Source organism: Salmo salar, chromosome ssa01, assembly GCF_905237065.1.
Source record: "Salmo salar chromosome ssa01, Ssal_v3.1, whole genome shotgun sequence".
NCBI classification, from domain to species: Eukaryota; Metazoa; Chordata; class Actinopteri; order Salmoniformes; family Salmonidae; genus Salmo; species Salmo salar.
The window spans coordinates 145,412,236-145,434,704 of record NC_059442.1 but is presented as its reverse complement, the minus strand read 5'-3'; the positions used below and the strand labels follow the sequence as shown (position 1 = coordinate 145,434,704).

The following is a 22,469-nucleotide window of genomic DNA, read 5'->3' as shown; positions in this document are numbered from 1 at the left end:
CCATAAATAGTCAAGTACTCTGCTCTGCTGAAATGTGGGGGCCAGGAGTCATCCTTTGAAATGTACACCCATCCACAAACACCCCCTCCCTCCCTCCCGCCCTCCCTCCCGCCCCCATACCCCTGCAGTAAACGTGAGAGCCTTTTCAAATGGTGGAGAAACACAGGTACCTAGGCTAACAGACCTGTACATCAGAAGCCTGAGACAGAGCATGCTATGACTAGAAACATGAGCATGCATTACAGACAAGGGGTTAGTGAGTGACAATGAGGGAGCTTCCCCCAGAAGGGTGTCCAGGCTCCAGTCACATCTCTATACAAGTCCTGGAGCTCTTCCAACAGTCCCGTCCACCTAAAAAAAAAAACATTGATGTCCGCCACAAGATAAAGCAGTGAGTGAAGGGTGGGCTTGAGGGCGGACTGCAAGTCGAGTCGTTAGCATGCCCCAACCCTCGCGCTTAAAAACCACACAGCATCAGGAAAGAGCCTCATCTTCTCCCACGAAGGGCAGGTCCATACTTCTCATGCCCTCCATGCTCTCTTGTTTCCTAGGAAACAGATCAGAGGATCAGAATTCAATACAGCCATCAGTGCTAAGTACCTGTGTCAATTCTATCACTGCAGAGATGGTTAGTTAACCTCAGTTTAGCTGGGAAACTCAGTGGAACCATTTACTTGTTACATAACTGGAGAGAGCAAGCAGAGGGAACTTAGCAAGCTGTTAGTTGAACATTCAGGTCAGACACACACAAAACAAAAACATGAAAATAGTTCACTGGTATGTCCTTGGGCGAGGGAGGAGGGTATTGTTGTGCTGCATGCAGAGGAATCAGTAACCCATGTATTTTTATTTTTACCAGATACTTTGGTCAAATTTAATTCAAGGTTTTCACAGGCAAAGTGTTTAGGCTACAATTCTGTAGTGCTTGGCCAAGGATTCAGTCAGGCTGGTTGACCTTGATCATGTTATGAAGTTCATTACAATCAGAGTTTAGACAATGAGATTCTAAGTTGACGGTTTGTGCTCATTGCTGTACAGTACACACTTGGCCAAAAACACCTACATTTGCACTCGGTAGTAGGCAACCCCACTTCATAACAGATACTAGTGCAGTTGGGGATCAGCAACAGGTTCCCAGACATGGCTTCAAGTACCCCTGTGTATTGGCTATAATTATTTAATTGACTCCATGTTAAACTGTTACACAGGAGCACTTGACAAACTAACACCATTCATGCCTATGGACTTAAGTGTGTTTCATATCACTTAAATAGTACTGAGATAGATAGGCAGGCAAGGCCGTGGCAGGCCCATAGTCCTTTACCTTCTTTGGTTACTATGAATGTAGCAGTATCTCACATTGCCCGCTCTCCCTTTGCTGGTGGGCAGGAGAGGGGGGAGACAGATTAAAAGGCTGCCACAGCAAGTGCCGGCAAGCATATCATTGGTCGCGCAGGGAGAGAAGAAATCTTAACCCTCTATGTGACATCCTACTTCTATTGAATAAGAATAAAAAGGAGCATCATTTTGCAAGATCAGATTAGTTAGGAATGTTGCCCATGTACAAAAAAGTCCCTAGCAGAGCTTCTCCAGAGTTATATGAAGCTACATGACAATTGTTAAAAACCATCAACTGCTTTTTTTAGAGTTAGGGGGAATTAATTTTCAATTCCAGTCCATTCAAGAAGTACATTGAAATTCCAATTCTCTTCAATGCTTTTCAGTGAGGAACACTTGGAATTGGAATTTGGTTTACTTCCTGAATAGACAGGATTGAAATGGAATTGCCCCCAACCCTGCTGCTTTTAGAGTTGCAAAATTCTGGTAACTTTCCCCAAATTCCCAGATTTTCCAGAAAAAGCAGAAAATCCAGAATCCTCCAACCATGATTTCTGGAAAACGGGGAATTTGGGTAAAGTTAACGAAATTTTGCAACCCTAACTGCTTATAAAATACTTTTCATCCACTGACTAGAGAGCAGTGTAAAAGGCCTAAGAGGGGGACTTACGTGAGCATGTGTCCCGGTGCAGACAGACTGGTGATTCTGTCCTCGGTCCTCTGACGGCCCCAGTCAAAGGGGTTCCCAAAGGAGCGCTTCCTCAGCATGGTCCTCACCAGGATCTACAGACACAGACATCAGTGATCTGACCACACAACTCTGAGTTAGAGATCGACCGATTAATCGGAATGGCTGATTAATTAGGGCCGATTTCAAGTTCTCATAACAATCGGTAATCGGTATTTTTGGACACCGATTGTGGCCGGGGTTTTTTTTTTACACCTTTATTTAACTAGACAAGTCAGTTAAGAACACATTCTTATTTTCAATGACGGCCTAGGAACGGTGGGTTAACTGCATTGTTCAGGGGCAGAACGACAGATTTATACGTCAGCTCTGGGATTCGTTTTTGCAACCTTCCGGTTACTAGTCCAACGCTCTAACCACCTGCCTTACATTGCACTCCACGAGGAGCCTGCGTGGCAGGCTGACTACCTGTTACGCGAGGGTAGCAAGAAGCCAAGGTAAGTTGCTAGCTAGCATTAAACTTATCTTATAAAAAAACCAATCAAATCTTAACATAATCACTAGTTAACTACACATGGTTGATGATATTACTAGTTTATCTAGCGTTGCATTTAAATCGATGCGGTGCCTGTTAATTTCTCATCGAATCACAGCCTACTTCGCCATAAAGGTGCTGATTTAAGAAGCGCATTTGTGAAAAAAGCACTGTCGTTGCACCAATGTGTACCTAACCATAAACATCAATGCTTTCTTTAAAATCAATACACAAGTATATATTTTTTAAACCTGCATATTTAGTTAATATTGCCTGCTAACATGAATTTCTTATAACTAGGGAAATTGTGTCACTTCTCTTGCGTTCCGTGCAAGCAGTCAGGGTATATGCAGCAGTTTGGGCCGCCTGGCTCGTTGCGAACTGTGTGAAGTCCATTTATTCCTAACAAAGACCGTAATTAATTTGCCAGAATTGTACATAATTATGACATAACATTGAAGGTTGTACAATGTAACAGCAATATTTAGACTTAGGGATGCCATCCGTTAGATAAAATAAGGAACGGTTCCGTATTTCACTGAAAGAATATTTTTTTTTTTTAAATGATAGCTTCCGGATTCAACCATATTAATGACCAAAGGCTCGTATTTCTGTGTGTTATTATATTATAATTAAGTCTATGATTTGATATAGCAGTCTGACTGGGGGATGGTAGGCAGCAGCAGGCTCGTAAGCATTCATTCAAACAGCACTTTTGTGCGTTTGCCAGCAGCTCTTCGCTGTGCTTCAAGCATTGAGCTGTTTATGACTTCAAGCCGCGCACTAATAGCGTTTCAAACGTCACTCGCTCTGAGACTTGGAGTAGTTGTTCCCCTTGCTCTGCAAGGGCTTTTGTGGAGCGATGGGTAACGATGCTTCGAGGGTGGCTGTTGTCGATGTGTTCCTGGTTCGAGCCCAGGTAGGGGCGAGGAGAGGGACTGTTACACTGGCAATACTAAAGTGCCTATAAGAACATCCAATAGTCAAAAGGTATATGAAATACAAATGGTAGAGAGAGAAATAGTCCTAGAATTCCTATAATAACTACAACCTAAAACTTCTTACCTGGGAATATTGAAGACTCATGTTAAAAGGAACCACCAGTTTTCATATGTTCTCATGTTCTGAGCAAGGAACTTAAACGTTAGCTTTTTTACATGGCACATATTGCACTTTTACTTTCTTCTCCAACACTTTGTTTTTGCATTATTTAAACCAAATTGAACATGTTTCATTATTTATTAGAGGCTAAGTTGATTTTATTGATGTATTATATTAAGTTAAAATAAGTGTTCATTCAGTATTGTTGTAATTGTCATTATTACAAATACATTAAAAAAAAAAATTAGAATATATAAAAAAATATATATATTTTTATTATATATCTTTTTTTAAATGTTTTTTTTCCTCTTTAAAAAAAAAAATAATAAAAAAAATTAAAATAAATAAAAAAAAAAAATTAAAAAAAAATAAAAAAATTCGGACGATTAATCAGTATCGGCTTTTTTTGGTCATCCAATAATCAGTATCGGCGTTGAAAAATCATAGTCGGTCGACCTCTACTCTGAGTGATATTGTATTGTGTCAGTGGTTTTTTAGGGGGACAACATCAGATTTCAGACTGTATTATGTCCTGGGCTTTTCGAAAGGGCTATACCATAGAGGTAAGAATGAAACACGTCACAGGGTGGCTATGAGCAGATCATTCATTGTCCATAGTCCTACTTTCACTTTTCTTGATTATAGTTCAAACAAAGTATTTTATTAGTTAGATATTTAGCAACACTTCATATCAAGTTGCACTCATGCCATAATTACTCTATAACTTCTTTGGTCACAACCGTTTAATTACCAAACTGTATGACAGTAAGGTAGATGAAATAATCAAAGAGCTGAAAGGAAATTTAACATATTAAACCAATAAATGAACATTCGTAACAAGGTATCTTTTGTGAACTGCAAAGTATGACCTCATGTCCCAGGACAGTAAGAAAGTCCCTGCTGTAAAAGGAGCCTGGGTGTGAGTTCTGAGCCATTAATCCAGTGCTATCATGTTTAATCCAGTGTTAAAGGCAGGGCAGTGTGACCTGTGTGTGTCCTCCTCCCACCACTCACCACAGTGGCCAGACTGGGGATGTGTTTGACAGAGTTCTCCACCTCCTCCTCGGTCACCTCAATCAGCATGCAGCAGTTATCATCCTCCAGAGGGGAGGGGTTCCGCTCCGTGCCTCGTCACCCACGGGTGCACCTGGAAGGAGCAGAGAGACAATCTCAACATCATGTAAACACACAAATGTATTCATCCAGAATAAAATAATGGATTTCTGAAACATTGCTTGAGATTACTTACTTCGACACACACACACACACACACACACACACACACACACACACACACACACACACACACACACACACACAAAGAAGCAAACCTTAATCTGTGGTATTGATATCCTGCTCTCTGGATTCTTGTCCAGCATCTTCAGTAGCAGGTCTTTCAGATCGTCAGATATGTCTGCACTGTAGGACCACAACAAGAAGAAGACTTATGCTTATGGTCATCCATTTGGAATGGATCATATTACTCCCAGTAGAGTTGAATGGAGTACTCACTGCTCTGGCAGCTCCACTGGCTGGGTCTTGATCTTCTGATGAAGACTAAGGATGCGTTCATCCATAAAGGGACACTGTTGATGTTAGTAAAATTACAGTCAACTCAGTTGGCAAAAGTGAACATGTTAGGTGAACAATGATGTATCAAAATGTAAACGTTAAACTGTTCAGTATCAGTGTTAAACCTGACCTTGCATTATACGATGTGGATTGTGAGGTTATATGTGCATCACAGTTAAGGAAAGAGGTTAGCGGTTTACCACTCCAAACACGAAACAATAGAGCGTCACTCCCATGGCCCAAATATCCAATGCCTACAAGAAGAAACAGAAATTGACTTAAACCCATATCATTCAATTGTCCCATACGAGTTGCCCTATGGGAATTCCAGAGGAAAATATTTAATTTCCAAAGAGCCCTCCAAGGGGTGACATTCACCTTGCCAGAGAAGTTCTTCCTGGTCTCGGAGAGGGTCTCTGGGGCGAGGAAGGCGGGCGTGCCCACCGTGCTTGTCAGAAGGGCGTCTTCCCCCTCAAACTGGTTACTGACCCCAAAGTCAGCGATCTTAATATGACCGTCCTCCCCAACTAGGAGGTTAGAGGGCTTGATGTCCCGGTGGATGATCCTCTGGTAATGCACTGGAAAACCACAACAACACATGTAACCGGCGTCACTGTGCTGCTAACAGTATCGCTTCCTTCACTGTCCTTGTCCATGGCTCGAACTAGGTACTCTCTGCTCGCAAACACCTGTGAACACCTGCTTGACAGCATACTAACCATTTGCGCCACTGAAAAGGATCTGATTTAATGCCGCAATTAGCAACATTTCAAGCTATGAGTGAATTTCTTTTGTACGATCTCAATCTGTTACACACATGCCTTAGTATAATACATCCTGATGATACAGGTACATAAGGATTCTTACCTTGTCTGTTAGTGAAGGGAGGTTGACTAAGTAGTATAAGGGAGAGAGGTTTTGAGTGCTGCTTCTAGTGCCCATACAGTGCATCTCCCTCCTTCCACATCTCTGTCTGTACTGCTCTGGTAGACTAGAGCTAGTGGTAAGTCTTGGGGTGCGTCCCAAACGGACCAATTTTCCCTATATAGCGCACTACTTTGACCAGAGCTCTGGTCAAAAGAAAATGTAATGTAAAGTCTCTGGTCAAAAGTAGTGCACTGTATAGGGAATAAGGTCCTGTTTGAGTACAATAATGCCTCTAAAAGCCGCTGAGATGATGTGCGTCGGGGAAAGGAGGCAGTGGGCGTCTAAAGAGAGGTAGAGAACAGACAGTTCTGAGATTAGAGAAGAGAACCCACTCACAGAACTCAATCCCCCTGAGCAGATCTTGGAAGTAGAACCGTGCCTGGTCTTCATTCAGCGGCTTGTCCGTGGGCATCTCCTCCATCACAGCCCTACGCAAGTAAATATACCCACAGACAGACAGACACACAGACACACACACACAGAGAGAGCGTTACAGTAGGGCACTGTAAAATCTGCGATGCAGAGAACGCAGACGGAATCATGCTATCCAGACATTAAACAGAATTCAACAATGTTAAAATTTTTTATTGAGTATACTAGAGAATCAACTAAATGTATTGAACATGAAATCAACTAAATGTATTGAACATGAAATCAACTAAATATATTGAACATGAAAACTGGGAAAAACTGAAACCTGGAAAGAGAACCGAATTTTGGGAATCAGGCAAAAAAAGATATATATATTTTATAGGGCCCTATGTCAGTGCTTCAGAGAATGGGCTTGTTCCAGCTTGTAATGATTACAGTAAAAAAATGTTTACTTACCCCTGTTTGACTAGCTCAAACACTGTGAACAGAACAAAGATGCCATCATTACTACAACATCAACAACGCTATTTATAATAGCTTTGGGAAATAATTTAACTTGTGTGTAGGTCTGATTAGGACGTGAGTGGGACGTGTGTGTGCGCATGCGGATTGCCAGGCAGAGAGAGAATCAGGCCAATCTTACCCATGTACAGATGGTCCTCACCAGGGTCATCCAGAACCTGGCAGGAGAAGAAAGCAGGTGAGAGGAACACTACTAGCAGTCTGTGGTAAACACAAGTAAACTTGCAATCACTGACAGGGTCGAGGACAGTGCAGACTACGCAGTCTCAATGATACTGTATTGACAGTACACAAAGAGCTTGAGTTAAGAGGACCAACGCCATCCAAATTGAAGAGCCTCACCTCTACCAGTTTCACTACATTGGGATGGTCCAGCTTTTTCAGGATGGCAATCTCCTGGTAGACCCGTTCCAGGGGTCCTTTGGGCTGAGGGGGGCCTTCAGGGGCTGCTTTGGCGCCGCGGGGGGGCGGTCTCCCTGCAGGTGGACAGGAGCAAAGAGAGTGTAGTGGCCTACTGCAGCAGAATCCCAAAGTAGTGTACTAGCTAGTAGAGCCGGGAGATATGGACAAAAAGTCAAATTGTGATAAATGTAACTACACTGAACCAAAATATAAAACGCAACATGAAACAATTTCAAAGATTTTACAATTACAGTTCATATAACGAAATCAGTCAATTTAAATAAATTCATTAGGCCCTAATTTATGGATTTCACAGATATGCATCAGACACCTTAAAAAAAAGGTGGGGCGTAGATCAGAAAACCAGTCAGTATCTGGTGTGACCACCATTTGCTTCATGCAGCGCGTCACATCTTCGCATAGACTTGATCAGGCTGTTGATTGTGGCCTGTGTAATGTTGTACCACTCTTCAATGGCTGTGTGAAGTTGCTGCATATTGTCGGGAACTGAAACACACTGTCATACACGTCGATCCAGGGCATCCCAAACGGGCTCAATGGGTGACATGTCTGGTGAGTATGCAGGTCTTGGAAGAACTGGGCCATTTTCAGCTTCCAGGAATTGTGTACAAATCCTTGCGACTTGGGCCGTGCATTATAACGCTGAAACATGAGGGGATGGCAGCGGATGAATGGCACGACAATGGGCCTCAGGATCTCGTCACACTATCTACGTGCATTCAAATAGCCATAGATAAAATGCAATTGTGTTTGTTGTCCGTATCTTATGCCTGCCCATAGCATAACCCCACCGCCATCATGGGGTACTTTGTTCACAAAGTTCACATCAGCAAACCGCTTGCCCACACGATGCCATACATGTTGTCTGCCATCTGCCCGGTACAGCTGAAACTGGGATTAATCTGTAAAGAGCACACTTCTCCAGCGTGCCAGTAGCCATCAAAGGTGAGCATTTGCCCAGTAAAGTCAGTTTACGACGCTGATCTGCAGTCAGGTCAAGAACCTGGTGAGGACAATGTACACACAGATGAGTTTCCCTGAGAAGGTTTCTGACAGTTTGTGCTAGGGTCGTTGGTCTCAGACGATCCCACAGGTGAAGAAGCCGGATGTGGAGGTCCTGGGCTGGCATGGTTACCCATGGTCTGCGGTTGTGAGGCCGGTTGGATGTACTGCCAAATTCTCTAAAACTACGTTGGAGGTGGCTTATGGTACCTCTTTGTGCATACTGCACTATAGGCTATATTATTCACCATTTGAGGACGTGGGAACTCAAATGCTAACTCTACATATGATATTGTTGCTATATAGCCATGTAGGCTAATTAATGAATCTATCAGTAAATGTAGGCTAATGTCCTACAAAAACTTTCCAGCGCTAGGCCTAGGCTACTTGATGTACAACAAGATCTCATGGTTTTACCAATTTGGCTTCCGATTCTGATGTTTATCCACCTTTCTCCAAACGTTACATTTCTAAGTTGCTTAAACGTCAAATTTCGAAGTGTTATTGACACCCTGGGTTGCACCTGCTGCTCTGCATCTTTCCAGGCAGATACTTTCAAAGCAGGAATCAACATAATGCATAGGTTTTAGAACAATGTACATGAACGTTGTGTAGTAAAATCACAGAAAATTACTCACGTACGGAAAATGCTTCGGTAAGAGGAAGGCAATGTCGGTAATTTTGCGTTAATCGTCCAAGCACTAGGCTATGTACTCCCTGATGGATTGACTATCTGCCCTAGGCTCTGTACTTACGTGGGAAACCTGCCTGCCTCATCAGCCTCTTCTTGGACAGCACTTTCATTGCCTGGAGGAGGGGAGGAGAGAGAAGGAGAGGGAGGGAGGGAGGAGAGAAGTCTGATATCAAAGTATGGAGAGAGGTACAGTAAAAAGGAGTGTAGTTAAATGCGTCTCTGGATAGAGGAAGGAGTAGATGTGAAACATTACCCTACTTTTACACAATACAAGAAACACATTACAGAATTACAGAACAACCAATTGCCTCTGTTATGCTTCACATACTGTCACACCTCATAGCGATAGGGTTATCATGATAACAGTATCGCGATACTACAATACCGGGTTTTACATGACAAAAAGGTAAACACAAAGCAGACTAAACTTTTTGGTCCTTTAAAAAAAAAAAAATACTGTATGTAACATATTGTGTAATATAGCTTGGAAAATAAACATGTGATCTGCGTGACAACATAAGGTTGCTTGTTTCTAACATTAGGGCTGTTTTCCTCAAGACAATTTGGTCCGCTTCATGTTTTGTTTCTTTGCCATGATACCTCTGAGTATGGCGATAATGGTATCGTGACAACACTTCATAGCGATCAGTCCTAATGATGACAGTGCGAGAGAGTGTGTGTGTGTGTGCATGGTGGCCAGCAGGACTCACATAGTAGGTGTTGTCGTCTTCATTGTAGGCCAGCTTGACAACACCATATGAGCCCTTGTCAGAGAACAGGAGAACAGTTAGAGTGTGAAATTCAGCAGCTGTCAATCATCCACACAAATAAAAACTACAAACACGGATGCACGCACACACAGAATAGCTATCCCAAGTTGACCCATCGGAAATGTATGTGGCTCAGTTGGTAGAGCATGGTGTGTGCAACGCCAGCATGGTGTGTGCAACGCCAGCATGGTGTGTGCAACGCCAGGGTTGTGGGTTCGATTCCCACGGGAGGCCAGCACAAAAAAAATGCATGAAATTAAATTAAATGTATGCATTCACTACTGTAAGTCGCTCTGGATAAGAGTGTCTGCTAAATTACTAAAATGTAAAATGTATGGACTGAGTACTCAATGAGGAGCAGCTTCAAAATCAACAGTCCAATTCAAATCTACCCACCCACAGCTTAGATTTGTGCAACACAATCTAGTTTGTCTATCAAGCTTCTCTACCCACACACATATACAGAGCTTAGTCAAATTAGTTGGAAAGTCTATTCCTTCACACACACGTGCAGGTCCCAGCTGGGAGAACAGATTGGGGCTACAGCAGGAAGCCCATCCCAGACTAGAGATGAGGTGATAGCAGGACACAACTCTCTCCAACTTCATCCTGACAGGCTCCCATTGTCTACTACTCCACACAGAACAGAACAGACCCACTCAGTGCCATGCACACTACTCAAGGAGAGGACAGAAGACTAGGGCTATTTATACCAGCCTCTCATCCTCCTCTAACTCTCCCTGGGCTATGGATTTTCAGGGAATTTGAAATGAGGACAAGGCTGGCAAGGAGAACTGAGAATGATGGCAACTGCCCCCTTAATGATCCTCCATATTTTTAACATGCAGTGGGAAATAGATAGAGGAATGGGGACTTCTTCAAAATAAAATCAAAACGGAAAGAAATGGGGACTCTTATTCCAAAAGCCACTAAGATCAGTTTGCAGTTCTCCCAGGGTCAGCTCGATGAGTTGAAACAGGAGAACGGCAAGATGACAGTAATCTGAAAGTCATTGAGAGAGGACATCAGTTCTGTGTGTGAATCCATGATAAAAATGACAGATAATCTGATTTATCTCGAGGGACAATCAAGGCAGAACAACATGGTTGTGGACGGAATTGCAGAATCTCCACGAGACCTGGAGGGCGTCGGAGGACAAAGTGAGGGAAATGATCTCTGAGAAATTGAAGATGGACCACAGGACGTTTAAGGTGGAGCGCGCCCACAGGACTGGAAAACATACCACCGGCCAAGGTGAAAGCCCAGGCTGATAGTGGTCAAGTTCCTGAGGTTCAAGGACAAGGTAGCTGTTCTGGAAAGAGCCAAGAACTTGAAAGGAATGCATATCTTCCTCAATGACTATCCTGAAGCTGAGCACCAGAAGAGGAAAGAACTGATCCCAGCCATGAAAGCTGCCAGAGCGCATGGGGACATTGCTTACATCCGCTACGACAGGCTCATTGTCCACCCTCCCTCCCAGAAGCCTGGAAGGGATGAGAGAGCCAAGCCTATGGGTTCGTAGCTTCAACCCCGCAGCACGTGCACGCACCCACCCACACACACACACACACAGAGATTAATGGACTTCTGAATGTATATTTTTTCTCTTGCTTTGCTTGCTCTTTTCAGTATTATGTCTATATCTGATAAGCTACCCAGGAAAGGGCTGAAAATAGCCCATATTAATATATGTAGCCTTAGAAATAAGGTTCATCAAATTAATAACTTGCTAACATCAGATAACATTCATATATTAGCCATTTCTGAGACTCACTTGTATAATTTATTTGATGATACAGCAGTAGCAATACAAGGATATAACATTTATAGAAGAGACAGAAATGCTTATGGGGGAGGTGTTGCTGTGTATACATACATACATACATACATACATACATACATACATACATACATACATACATACATACATATTCAGAGCCATATCCATGTAATACTTAGAGAAGATCTTATGTCAAGTGGTATTGAAGTGTTGTGGTTGCAGGTTCACTTGGCACATCTAAAGCCTTTTCTTTTGGGGTGTTGCTATAGGTCACCAAGTGCTAACAGTCAGTATCTAAATAATATGTGGGAAATTCTTGATACTGTACAGTATGTGATGTAAACAGAGAGGTCTACTTTCTTGGGGGCCTGAATATTGACTGGTTTTTCATCAAGCTGTCCGCTCAAGAGGAAGCTTCTTACTGTAACCAGTGCCTGTAATCTGGTTCAGGTTACTAATCAACCTACCAGGGTGTTCACAAACACTACAGGAACAAGATCATCCACACGTATCGATCACATGTTTACTATTACTGTAGAACTTTGTTCTAAAGCTGTATCCGTACCCATTGGATGCAGTGATCACAATATAGTGGCTAAATCCAGGAAAGCCAAAGTTCCAACAGCTGGGCCTAAAATAGTATATACGAGATCATACAAAAGATTTTGCTGTGATTCTTATATGGATGATGTTAAAAATATTTGTATATAAAGAATGATGGAAAAAAACTTTAGTACTTTAAATGAAATTATGGGCAGAAAGACAAATTCAACTCCATCTTTCATTGAATCAGATGGCTTATTCATCACAAAATGTTTTGATGTTGCCAATTATTTTAATGATTATTTCATTGGCAAAGTGGGCCAACTTAGGCAGGAAATGCCAACAACGAACAGTGAGCAACTGTATTCATGCATAAAAAAAATTCAAGAAAAGCATTGCAAGATTTAGTTTTGTAAAGTTAGTATGGGAGAGGCAGAAAAATGATTGTTATCGATCAATAATGACAAACCTCCTGGCATTGACAACTTAGATGGAAAGCTACTGAAGATGGTAGCTGACTCTATAGCCAATCCTATCTGTCATATCTTTAATCTGAGTCTAGAGGAATGTCTTTGTCCTCAGGCCTGGAGAGAAGCCAAAGTAACTCCGTTCCCCAAGAGCGGTAAAGCGGCCTTTACTGGTTCTAATAGCAGACCTATAAGCTTGCTGCCAGCTCTTAGCAAACTGTTGGAAAAAATTGTGTTTGACCAAATACAATGTTATATCACTGTAAACAAATTAACAACAGACTTTTAACATGCTTATAGAGAAGGGCACTCAACATGTACTGCACTGACACAAATGACTGATGCTTGGTTGAAAGAAATTGATAGTAAGAAGATTGTGGGAGATGTATTGTTAGATTTCAGTGCAGCCTTTGATACTATTGACCATAACCTGTTGTTGAAAAAACATGTGTGTTACGGCTTTTCAACCTCTGCCATATTGTGGCTTCAGAGCAAATCTATCTAATGGAACTCAAAGGGTTTTCTTTAATGGAAGCTTCTCTAATGTCAAATATGTAAAGTGTGGTGTACCGCAGGGCACATCTCTAGGCCCTCTACTCATTTCTATTTTTACCAATGACTTGCCACTGGCATTAAACAAAGCATGTGTGTCCATGTATGCTGATGATTCAACCATATACGCATCAGCAACCACAGCTAACGAAGTCACTGAAACCCTTAACAAAGAGTTGCAGTCTGTTTTGGAATGGGTGGCCAGTAATACATTGGTCCTGAACATCTCTAAAACTAAGAGCATTGTATTTTGTACAAATCATTCCTTAAATTCTAGACCTCAGCTGAATCTGGTAATGAATTGTGTGGCTGTTGAACAAGTTGAGGAGACTAAATTACTTGGTGTTACCTTAGATTGTAAACTGTCATGGTCAAAACATATAGATTCAATGGTTGTAAAGATGGGGAGAGGTCTGGCCATAATAAAGAGATGCTCTGCTTTTTTGACACCACACTCCAAAAACCATGTTCTGCAGGCTCTAGTTTTGTCTAATCTTGATTATTGTCCAGTCATGTGGTCCAGTGCTACAAGGAAATACCTAGTTAAGCTGCAGCTGGCCCAGAACAGAGGCACGTTTTGCTCTTAATTGTAATCAGAGGGCTGATATAAATACTATGCATGCCAGTCTCTCTTGGATAAGAGTTGAGGAGAGAGTGACTGCATCACTTCTTTTTATAAGAAACATTAATGTGTTGAAAATCCCAAATTGTTTGCATAGTCAACTTACACACAGATCTGACACACACACTTATCCCACCAGAGATGCCACCAGGGGTCTTTTCACAGTTCCCAAATCCAGAACAAATTCAAGAAAGCGTACAGTATTATATAGAGCCCTTATTGCATGGAATTTCATTCCATCTCATATTACTCAAATAAACAAAAAACATGGTTTCAAAAAACAGATAAAGCAACACCTCGCGGCACAACGCCTCTCCCCTATTTGACCTAGATAGTTTTTGTGTGTATGCATTGATATGTAGGCTGTGTGTGCCATTTTTTTTTTTTTTTTTATGTAGTTCTGTCCTTGAGGTGTTCTTGTCTATTGATGTTCTGTATTATGTCATTCTGTATTATGTTTCATGTTTTGCGTGGACCCCAGGAAGAGTAGCTACTGCTTTTACAATAGCTAATGGGGATCCTAATAAAATACAAAAAAAGACCAATACCAACAGATAGTCTGTTGGTTCCGTGAGTATACAGCATATTGCACTTTCACTTTAAATGTGTAGCTTCAGTATGGCAATTTTAATGAATTCTATTGTGTAGTTTCTGCGTTTTCATGTTTTATGTACCGTCTTTTTAAGCACATGACCAAATGAATTTCCCCCTGGTGGTATAATAAAGTTTATCTGAATCTGAAGTGCTTTGAAGAGCAACGACAGTACCTTTCCGATTTCATCTTTGAGCTTGTACTGGTTGAGCTGCACACAGTCCTTTGAGAGAGTGAGAAAAAAAAGAAAATTGGCTGACTAATGCATTTTTCTTGGTCTGCAACAATCATCACATTAAGTATAGCATTAGCAGAACCAACAATCCATGTAAAAGCAATGTGCTTACCAACACAACCTTCATTATGGATAACCTTGGAAAACAAACTACCAAAAGTCAGCATGACTAAACATTCAAAATTGAAGTCTGTACAAACCATCAGTAATGGGATCTGCTAGTTTATATCCAGTCAAGTGTAGAAGTGTTCAATGAGCAGGGTAACAACCTAGCTAGAGACCATAGAGTGCTATTTGGGACACAGCCCATCTCTACATGGGGTCTACTGGACTATGCTTCTGAGATCTAATGGGGAGTGAGCTAGCATCTAATGAGACCATGGACCTTACCTTCACATAGACTCAACCTTTATATCAGTATGCTGCTTCATTTACCACTGGGGACAAATGCACATGTTCAGCTGATGTGTGTTCATAGAATTTGGCTAACACAAAAATTGTGTTTTTATTAAAAACACCAAGTGGGAGGGTAAAAGGCCGTAGCCTACCTGCAGGTCAGTGATGGAGACGCGGTGAGACTCCACGGTGGGCCTACGGGGCAGCCGGGGGGAGGAGTGGGGCGAGGTGATGGGCGAGTAGGGCAGCGAGGGGTAGATGAAGCGGCCGTTGAGCCCTGGGGAGCTGCAGGGAGACGAGGCCGTCTGGGAGCGCTCCTGCAGGGACAGCTTCCTGTCCGACAGGTTTAGTCTTCCCCGGTGCTCCTGGGGAATGGGGAACAGGGCCACGGGGCGGCCCACAGCGTGGGACAGCTGGCCGCAGGAGGGGGTTCTGAAGAGGGGTGCGCCGGTCTCGGAGCTGTCCATGTCCTCCACCTCCTCACCCCCCTTGGGCTCGTACTCGGTCACCACGATGAGGGACTCCATGTAGTCTGGGACAGGGTGGGGGTGAGGGTTCATTGTTGGGGCAGGGCCGCTGCAGAGCAGGGGCTGTGTGTGAGTGTGTGTGGGCAGAGGGGCATGGCCACAGGGCGACGGGGGCTCAGCAGAGGGCCAGGAGGAAACACACGGAAACATGACGTAGACTGTCCCCAGAGCCTATTGGCCGCTGCTCCATCAGTGGTCTACCTCAGAACAGCAGACAGCTAAGAGAAAACACACAATAAAATGATATTTCACCTTTCAACACAGAGAACTTGAAGGATGAAAAAAACAATGTCTGACATTTAGGCTATCAGTTACAACACAGGTCTGTAGACAGACATAGAGCCTAGGTCCTGACCTTGTTCATGGGCAAAATAGCAAGATGAGCCAGACCCCCCTGGAACTCCAACCTGCAACAACTTTTTAGCTCTTTCAACTCAAAATTAGTTGAGGTGCCAACAAACAAATCCTAGTAAAATTATGCTAACACAGAGCAAGTTCATAACTTGAGAACCAATCAACCTACAGCTGTATGAACTTAGGCTAGGCTACGACGTTACTAGCATACAGTTTCTCCATGTGCTAACAACTCCAAATATGGCTGGAATCAGAAACAACATCTCTGAACAGTTGGACTCATTGAAGCCTCCATAAGGGGTTTGGTTATCTATTCTAGCCAACCAAGGTTGTTTACCTCTATCTCAAGTACCCCCCCCCAATCTTAGCCATTATGTGTTCTGATGTTGACTCTGCCTTTCAGGGGTGTGGGAGCTGAGTGTGCCACATAGATAAAGAAAATCAAAGCAGCCAGAATAAGATAAACACTCGTCCCCAAGTCAAGATCACAATGAGGAAAATGTGTGAGGGAAGAGAAGCCCCCTCCAGGTGGCCCCCTTTCTCCTATCCATCCCTCTCTCTTTACCACCAGTCTTGGAGTAGATTTATTTTGCTCTCTCCTTGACTCTTTTTCAACACTCTTTCACATTTTCTCTATTCATAAAACTCCCTCAATCTGAGGACAACACCACTCACACAGGGCCATCTGTAGCAGAGGAGTATTCTCAACATCATTAACAGATCAACCCTGTCACTGATCTATAGCCCGAGACCAGATAAGCCCCTGTGAATGGCAAGAGGAGTCTCCTCTCTCAAGCAGACTATAGCTGATGTAACTACTGTAATATTTATGCAGTGGACTCAATGGGATTGACGGCTAAACATCTGGGAACCCATTAGCCCTATTTCAAATATACTTGACCAAACAGTTGTTGCAAGCAAACACTTGGCAAGTTTGATATCATGATGTGTACTTAGTGCCTATGACTTATCGATATGGTCTGTTGACAATTGAATGGGAAGTAATTTGCATTAAATGTCAACGTTATTCTGCAAGCCCACAATTCAGTACCCAGGTGGCTCATTCTGAGGAAGATGCTTATAACCTGTACATGCACACACCAACAGACAAAACAGAGAACCATGCAAGGTTCACATTCACAACAGCAAACGTTACTGCTGTACAGGATATGTTACATAGCTAACGTTATAGTTAATAGCTAATGGCTGGTTTGCTAACCCTAAAAGAAGATTACAATTTAAAATAGTTTAGCTATTGTTTAGGCTATTTATTGCTAAATAAGGTCATGTTTTAGCTAAATGCTTATTTATAAAAGCGATATTAAAACGTTACATTTTCAATACACCTTGACAGATTTCCCACGTATCGTTGTATTTGGTTGTAGAGCTAGCCAACTTAGTTAGCTTCACCAGACAGAAATATGTTGGGGAAAAAGCGGCGCTCGCGCTTCACAAAAACAATCCTTCGACCCCTAACGTGATGGGTGGTAGAAATACTTACTAGCTAATCGTCGCACAAAACTTACCTTGTCATAAAGTGCAACTGTCAACTAACGTTAATGGTGTTCCGCGCGCTAGCCACTTGAGGTATGAAGTATCGCTGATGTTGCCGGTTAGCTACATAGAGAAACAAAACGGGGGTATCGTTGTGATAGTTAGCAAAAATCCTGACGGACCAATGCAGTTGGGCAGACACCGTGTGGCCGGTGGGTGAAATGCTGTGGGGTGATGGACCCTCTCAAACAAACGGTTGTATTATTTCCTCCTGAAGATTCACAAAAGAAAATAGCTTTTCGGAGCATAACTGAAACAAACTTGCCATGGAATTGCCCTTTCTTGGCATAGGAGAATATAGCCTTGATGATTTCTGGCTCCACCGTGTGGTACAAAAACGATACACACTACATGACCAAAAGTATGTAGACAACTGCTGGTCGAACATTTAGTGGAAACCCATTTCATGAAACTCCCGATGAAGTTATTGTACCGACGTTACTTTGAGGCAGTTTGTTACTCGGTAGTGAGTGTTGCAACCGAGGACAACTGATTTGTACACTGCTTCAGCACTCGCGTTCTGTGAGCGTGTGTGGCCTACCACTTCGTGGCTGAGCAGTTGCTGCTCCAAGACGTTTCCACCTCACAATAACAGTTAACTGGCACAGCTCGTTGAAAGTCACCGAGCTCTTCGGTAAGGCCAATTCCACTGCCAATGATTGTCTAAGGAGATTGCATGGCTGTGTTCAATTCTATAAACCTGTCATTAACAGGTGGCGCTGAAATAGCCAAATCCACTCATTTGAAGGGGTGTCCACATACTTGTGTATGTGTGTAATATATAACATATCTGATCCCCTGTTGATTTTGTTTGCCCACTGACAAAGAAAGGATCAGTCTATAATTTTTATGTTAGGTTTATTTGAACAGTGAGAAACAGAATAACAAAAATAGAGAAAAACGCATGTCAAAAATGTTATAAATTGATTTGCATTTTAATGAGGGAAATAAGTATTTGACCCCCTCTCAATCAGAAAGATTTCTGGCTCCCAGGTGTCTTCTATACAGGTAACGAGCTGAGATTAGGAGCACACTCTTAAAGGGAGTGCTCCTAACTGCAGCTTGTTACCTGTATAAAAGACAACTGTCCACAGAAGCAATCAATCAGATTCCAAACTCTCCACTATGGCCAAGACCAAAGAGCTCTCCCAGGATGTCAGGGACAAGATTGTAGACCCACACAAGGCTGGAATGGGCTACAAGACCATCGCCAAGCAGCTTGGTGAGAAGGTGACAACATTTGGTGCGATTATTCGCAAATGGAAGAAACACAAAAGAAATGTCAATATCCCTCGGCTTGGGGCTCCATGCAAGATCTCACCTCGTGGAGTTGCAATGATCATGAGAACGGTGAGGAATCAGCCCAGAACTACACGGGAGGATCTTGTCAATGATCTCAAGGCAGCTGGGACCATAGTCACCAAGAAAACAATTGGTAACACACTACACCGTGAAGGACTGAAATCCTGCAGCGCCCGCAAGGTCCCCCTGCTCAAGAAAGCACATATACATGCCCGTCTGAAGTTTGCCAATGAACATGTGAATGATTCAGAGGCCAACTGGTGAAAGTGTTGTGGTCAGATTTACATTTGTCATTTAGCAGACGCTCTTATCCAGAGCGACTTACAGTAGTGAATGCATACATTTCATACATTTTTTCTCTGTACTGGTCCCCCGTGGGAATCGAATCCACAACCCTGGCGTTGCAAACACCATGCTCTACCAACTGAGCCACACGGCCACAGATGAGAGCAAAATGGAGCTCTTTGGCATCAACTCAACGTGTTTGGAGGAGGAATGCTGCCTATGACCCCAAAAACACCATCTCCACCGTCAAACGTGGAGGTGGAAACATTATGCTTTGGGGGTGTTTTTCTGCTAAGGGGACAGGACAACTTCACCGCATCATTTGACGGGGCCATGTACTGTCAAATCTTGGGTGTGAACCTCCTTCCCTCAGCCAGGGCATTGAAAATGGGTCGTGGATGGGTATTCCAGCATGACAATGACCCAAAACAAACGACCAAGGCAACAAAGGAGTGGCTCAAGAAGAAGCACATTAAGGTCCTGGAGTGGCCTAGCCAGTCTCCAGACCTTAATCCCATAGAAAATCTGTGGAGGGAGCTGAAGGTTCGAGTTGCCAAACATCAGCCTCGAAACCTTAATGACTTGGAGAAGATCTACAAAGAGGAGTGGGACAAAATCCCTCCTGAGATGTGTGCAAACCTGGTGGCCAACAAGTACTAAGTCATGTTTTGCAGAGGGGTCAAAAACGTATTAACCTCATTAAAATGCAAATCAATTTGTAACATTTGACATGTTTTGGATTTTTTGTTGTTATTGTCTCTCACTGTTCATATAAACCTACCATTGAAATTATAGAGTGATCATTTCTTTAAGTGGGCAAACATACAAAATCAGCAGGGGATCATACTTTTCCCCCCCCCCACTGTACACACACGTAATTTTACAACCCAGATAGCTAGGTAAAGGGTGGTGAAATATGAAAGTTCCTCAAAGTAATTGCATGTCACAGCCATTAAGGGTCATATCACAATCACCCAATAAGAGACCAAAAGGCACCTCAAATAGAAGTTAGCAGACAGGGGAAGTGACTATTTATTACAAATATACATTAATATATAAAAAAAATTACAATGTCAAAAACATGTGTCCGTCTTGCAAAATGTAAATGTCTGGCTAAAGGAAAAAAGTATTCTCTTAAGAAAAAAATATTAAAAACACTACCATGCAATCTTTAACCATTGCAGATACTATCGCCTCTTCTGGAAAATGGTTCCTCTTCCAATTCCTCCGCCACGACCCCGTCCTCTTGCAGCCACTGCAGAAAAGACAGTTAAATAAGAACAGAAGTTACCAGATGTATAGCAACAAAAAAAAAAATATATATATATATAAAAATTAGTTACTACTCATAGTCGAGTGAAAATTTGTGTTATTCGCCCTCAATCATTTTCCATAGTGGTATATGTAGAAGCAGTAGCACTCACCCTGGGCTTTGAGAATGGCTGCCTTCCCCCTTCCTGCTCCTGTGCCCTGGTTCTTGTTTTTCATGCTCTTTAACATAGGAGCATTCTTTAACATGTCCGGTAAAATCAGGAAGCGAATCTTGCTGCCCCGGATGTAGACCTGCTCTAGTTGGGCTACACGGCCATCCCGATGAGTCACAGTGATATTGGACATCTAAAAGTTAGAGATAAGAGTTGATATACTTCCTACACACAATTCTGTAAAAAGGACAAACAAATCCCTCCCTTACATGATAATAAATTAAAAAAAACTATAGTCTGAACCCTAAAGGCAGCCAGATGACACACCTGGCAGTTCATGTTGTCCTCAGCCTCAATGAGCTTGCCTCTGTACACTTCACCAGTGTTGGTCTCACAGGTCACAATGTGACCCTCTGCTTCATGCAGAATCTTGATGGGCACGCCGATGGACATATTTGCAGAGGTCCTGTAGAAACAACGAGACCAGGTTTAGATTGACAGTGTCTCCAGAGATAGAAAACAATTTGTACCTTATTACGGGGCGGCTTGTAGCCTAGTGGTTTGAGCGTTGGGCCAGTAACCGAAAGGTTGCTGGATCGAATCCTCGAGCAGACAAGGTAAAAATCAATCATTCTGCCCCTGAACAAGGCAGTTAGCCCTCTGTTCCCCAGTATGTCATCATTGTAAATAAGAATGTGTTCCTAACTGACTTGCCTAGTTAAGTTTTTTTTAAGCTATAATTAACAAGGTATAAAGAGGCAAACTAAAGCATTTTATTTCAGCGTGAGGGGTTAGATTATAGCCTACCATAAATAAAGTGCACCCCTGGTCAGCCTAAGTCCTGCTGTTTGCCCTACCCCCACTCTTCCATACACTACCACACTTTTTTACTTGGAACCCTGACTCTTTCAATGTCTGGTCTTCAGTCCATGCACTCACTTGGCTGACCCAGATCAACACTGGTCTTCATAGTTGCTAATGGATATGCCTGGTTTGACTTAGTCTTGGACTATTGTTCTTTAAACTAGGTGGGTCACAGTAATCAGAACTCTACTTGGCCAATCAGAGGATGTCTTCTTATCTATGGAGTTCAGTTTCTTTGTCACCTCTGCTTGCTGGTTTAGGCCTGGGTTACAATTGTATTAACGTTGTGATTCAGCCTGCGCATAGCCTTCAAGGTGGCCTAAATTGAAAACAAACATGTTCAATTCTACTGGAAAGTGAGTATCAAGGTTAATCGTTACCTCCACAATTGAGCCAGGTAAATAAGAAAAATGTTAAATTCAAAACATTGTCACATACACCGGATAGGCGCTGTGAAATGTGTTGTTTTACAGCCATCGTAGTTACGGCGCCCTTGGAGCAAATGCAGGTTAAGTGTCTTGCACAAGGACACATCGACAGAATTTTCACTTTGTAGGCTCGGGTATTTGAACTATCGACCTTTCGTCACTGTGTTAACCGCCATGCTACCTGCCTCCCAAACATATTTAAACTGCAAAATGTAGTTAGCTAGGTAGCTACATAGCTAGCTTACTCAACTGGGGATCTCTACTTTAGCAAACTAGCAAGGATGGGTGTGTTGGTTTAGGCTCGCTGGATAGTAGAAGCAATCTAGCAACTTGCTTCAAATGTAGCATTGTTTTTACCTTTATTTAAAGTTGTTCTTTGTTGATTTCCGCGGTCTTCCAACTTTCAAGCTTCTGCAACGTGCGACCAATGAATCAGCGGCGAGGGTATTTCGTGCTTTTTACGACTACCCAGAATGCAACTGGAGAAAGGAAGAACTTCCGGTTAAAGCATAAAGCGATGCCTCATGTGACTTGTTGTCTTCCTCGATATATTATTATAGATCTTAGGTTTGCTAAAGAAGTTTAGGCGCCCCACTTTTT

The 22,469-nt window shown here is 42.6% G+C and overlaps 2 protein-coding genes across 2 annotated transcripts; both read right to left on the bottom strand.

Annotated features, from left to right (window-relative positions):
• Positions 1-142: 142 nt before the first annotated feature.
• LOC106566234 (calcium/calmodulin-dependent protein kinase kinase 2) lies at positions 143-18,125 on the bottom strand. The gene is given in 18 exon segments (XM_014134123.2): positions 143-547; positions 1,325-1,378; positions 2,009-2,121; positions 4,677-4,763; positions 4,765-4,809; positions 4,994-5,081; positions 5,175-5,248; positions 5,435-5,488; positions 5,613-5,812; positions 6,498-6,589; positions 6,990-7,011; positions 7,177-7,213; positions 7,398-7,531; positions 9,236-9,287; positions 9,885-9,938; positions 14,676-14,723; positions 15,284-15,876; positions 17,539-18,125. Coding segments are annotated over 17 exon segments (1,752 nt in total). The 5' UTR covers positions 15,809-15,876; positions 17,539-18,125; the 3' UTR covers positions 143-474.
• Positions 18,126-20,155: 2,030 nt separating this feature from the next.
• LOC106566253 (small nuclear ribonucleoprotein Sm D3) lies at positions 20,156-22,469 on the bottom strand. Its single transcript, XM_014134147.2, has 4 exons — positions 22,227-22,469; positions 20,905-21,043; positions 20,578-20,770; positions 20,156-20,408 (listed from the first exon to the last, which is right to left on the bottom strand). The coding sequence occupies exons 2-4, from the start codon at positions 21,028-21,030 to the stop codon at positions 20,341-20,343; spliced, it is 387 nt and encodes a 128-aa protein (XP_013989622.1). The 5' UTR covers positions 21,031-21,043; positions 22,227-22,469; the 3' UTR covers positions 20,156-20,340.

Coding starts and splice junctions, on each gene's coding strand:
- LOC106566253 (XM_014134147.2), bottom strand. CDS start 21,030: ATGTCCATCGGCGTGCCCATCAAGATTCTGCATGAAGCAGAGGGTCAC. Junction 20,771..20,904: donor AGGACAACATGAACTGCCAG/GTGTGTCATCTG, acceptor TCTAACTTTTAG/ATGTCCAATATCACTGTGAC. Junction 20,409..20,577: donor AGCCATTCTCAAAGCCCAGG/GTGAGTGCTACT, acceptor TCTTTTCTGCAG/TGGCTGCAAGAGGACGGGGT.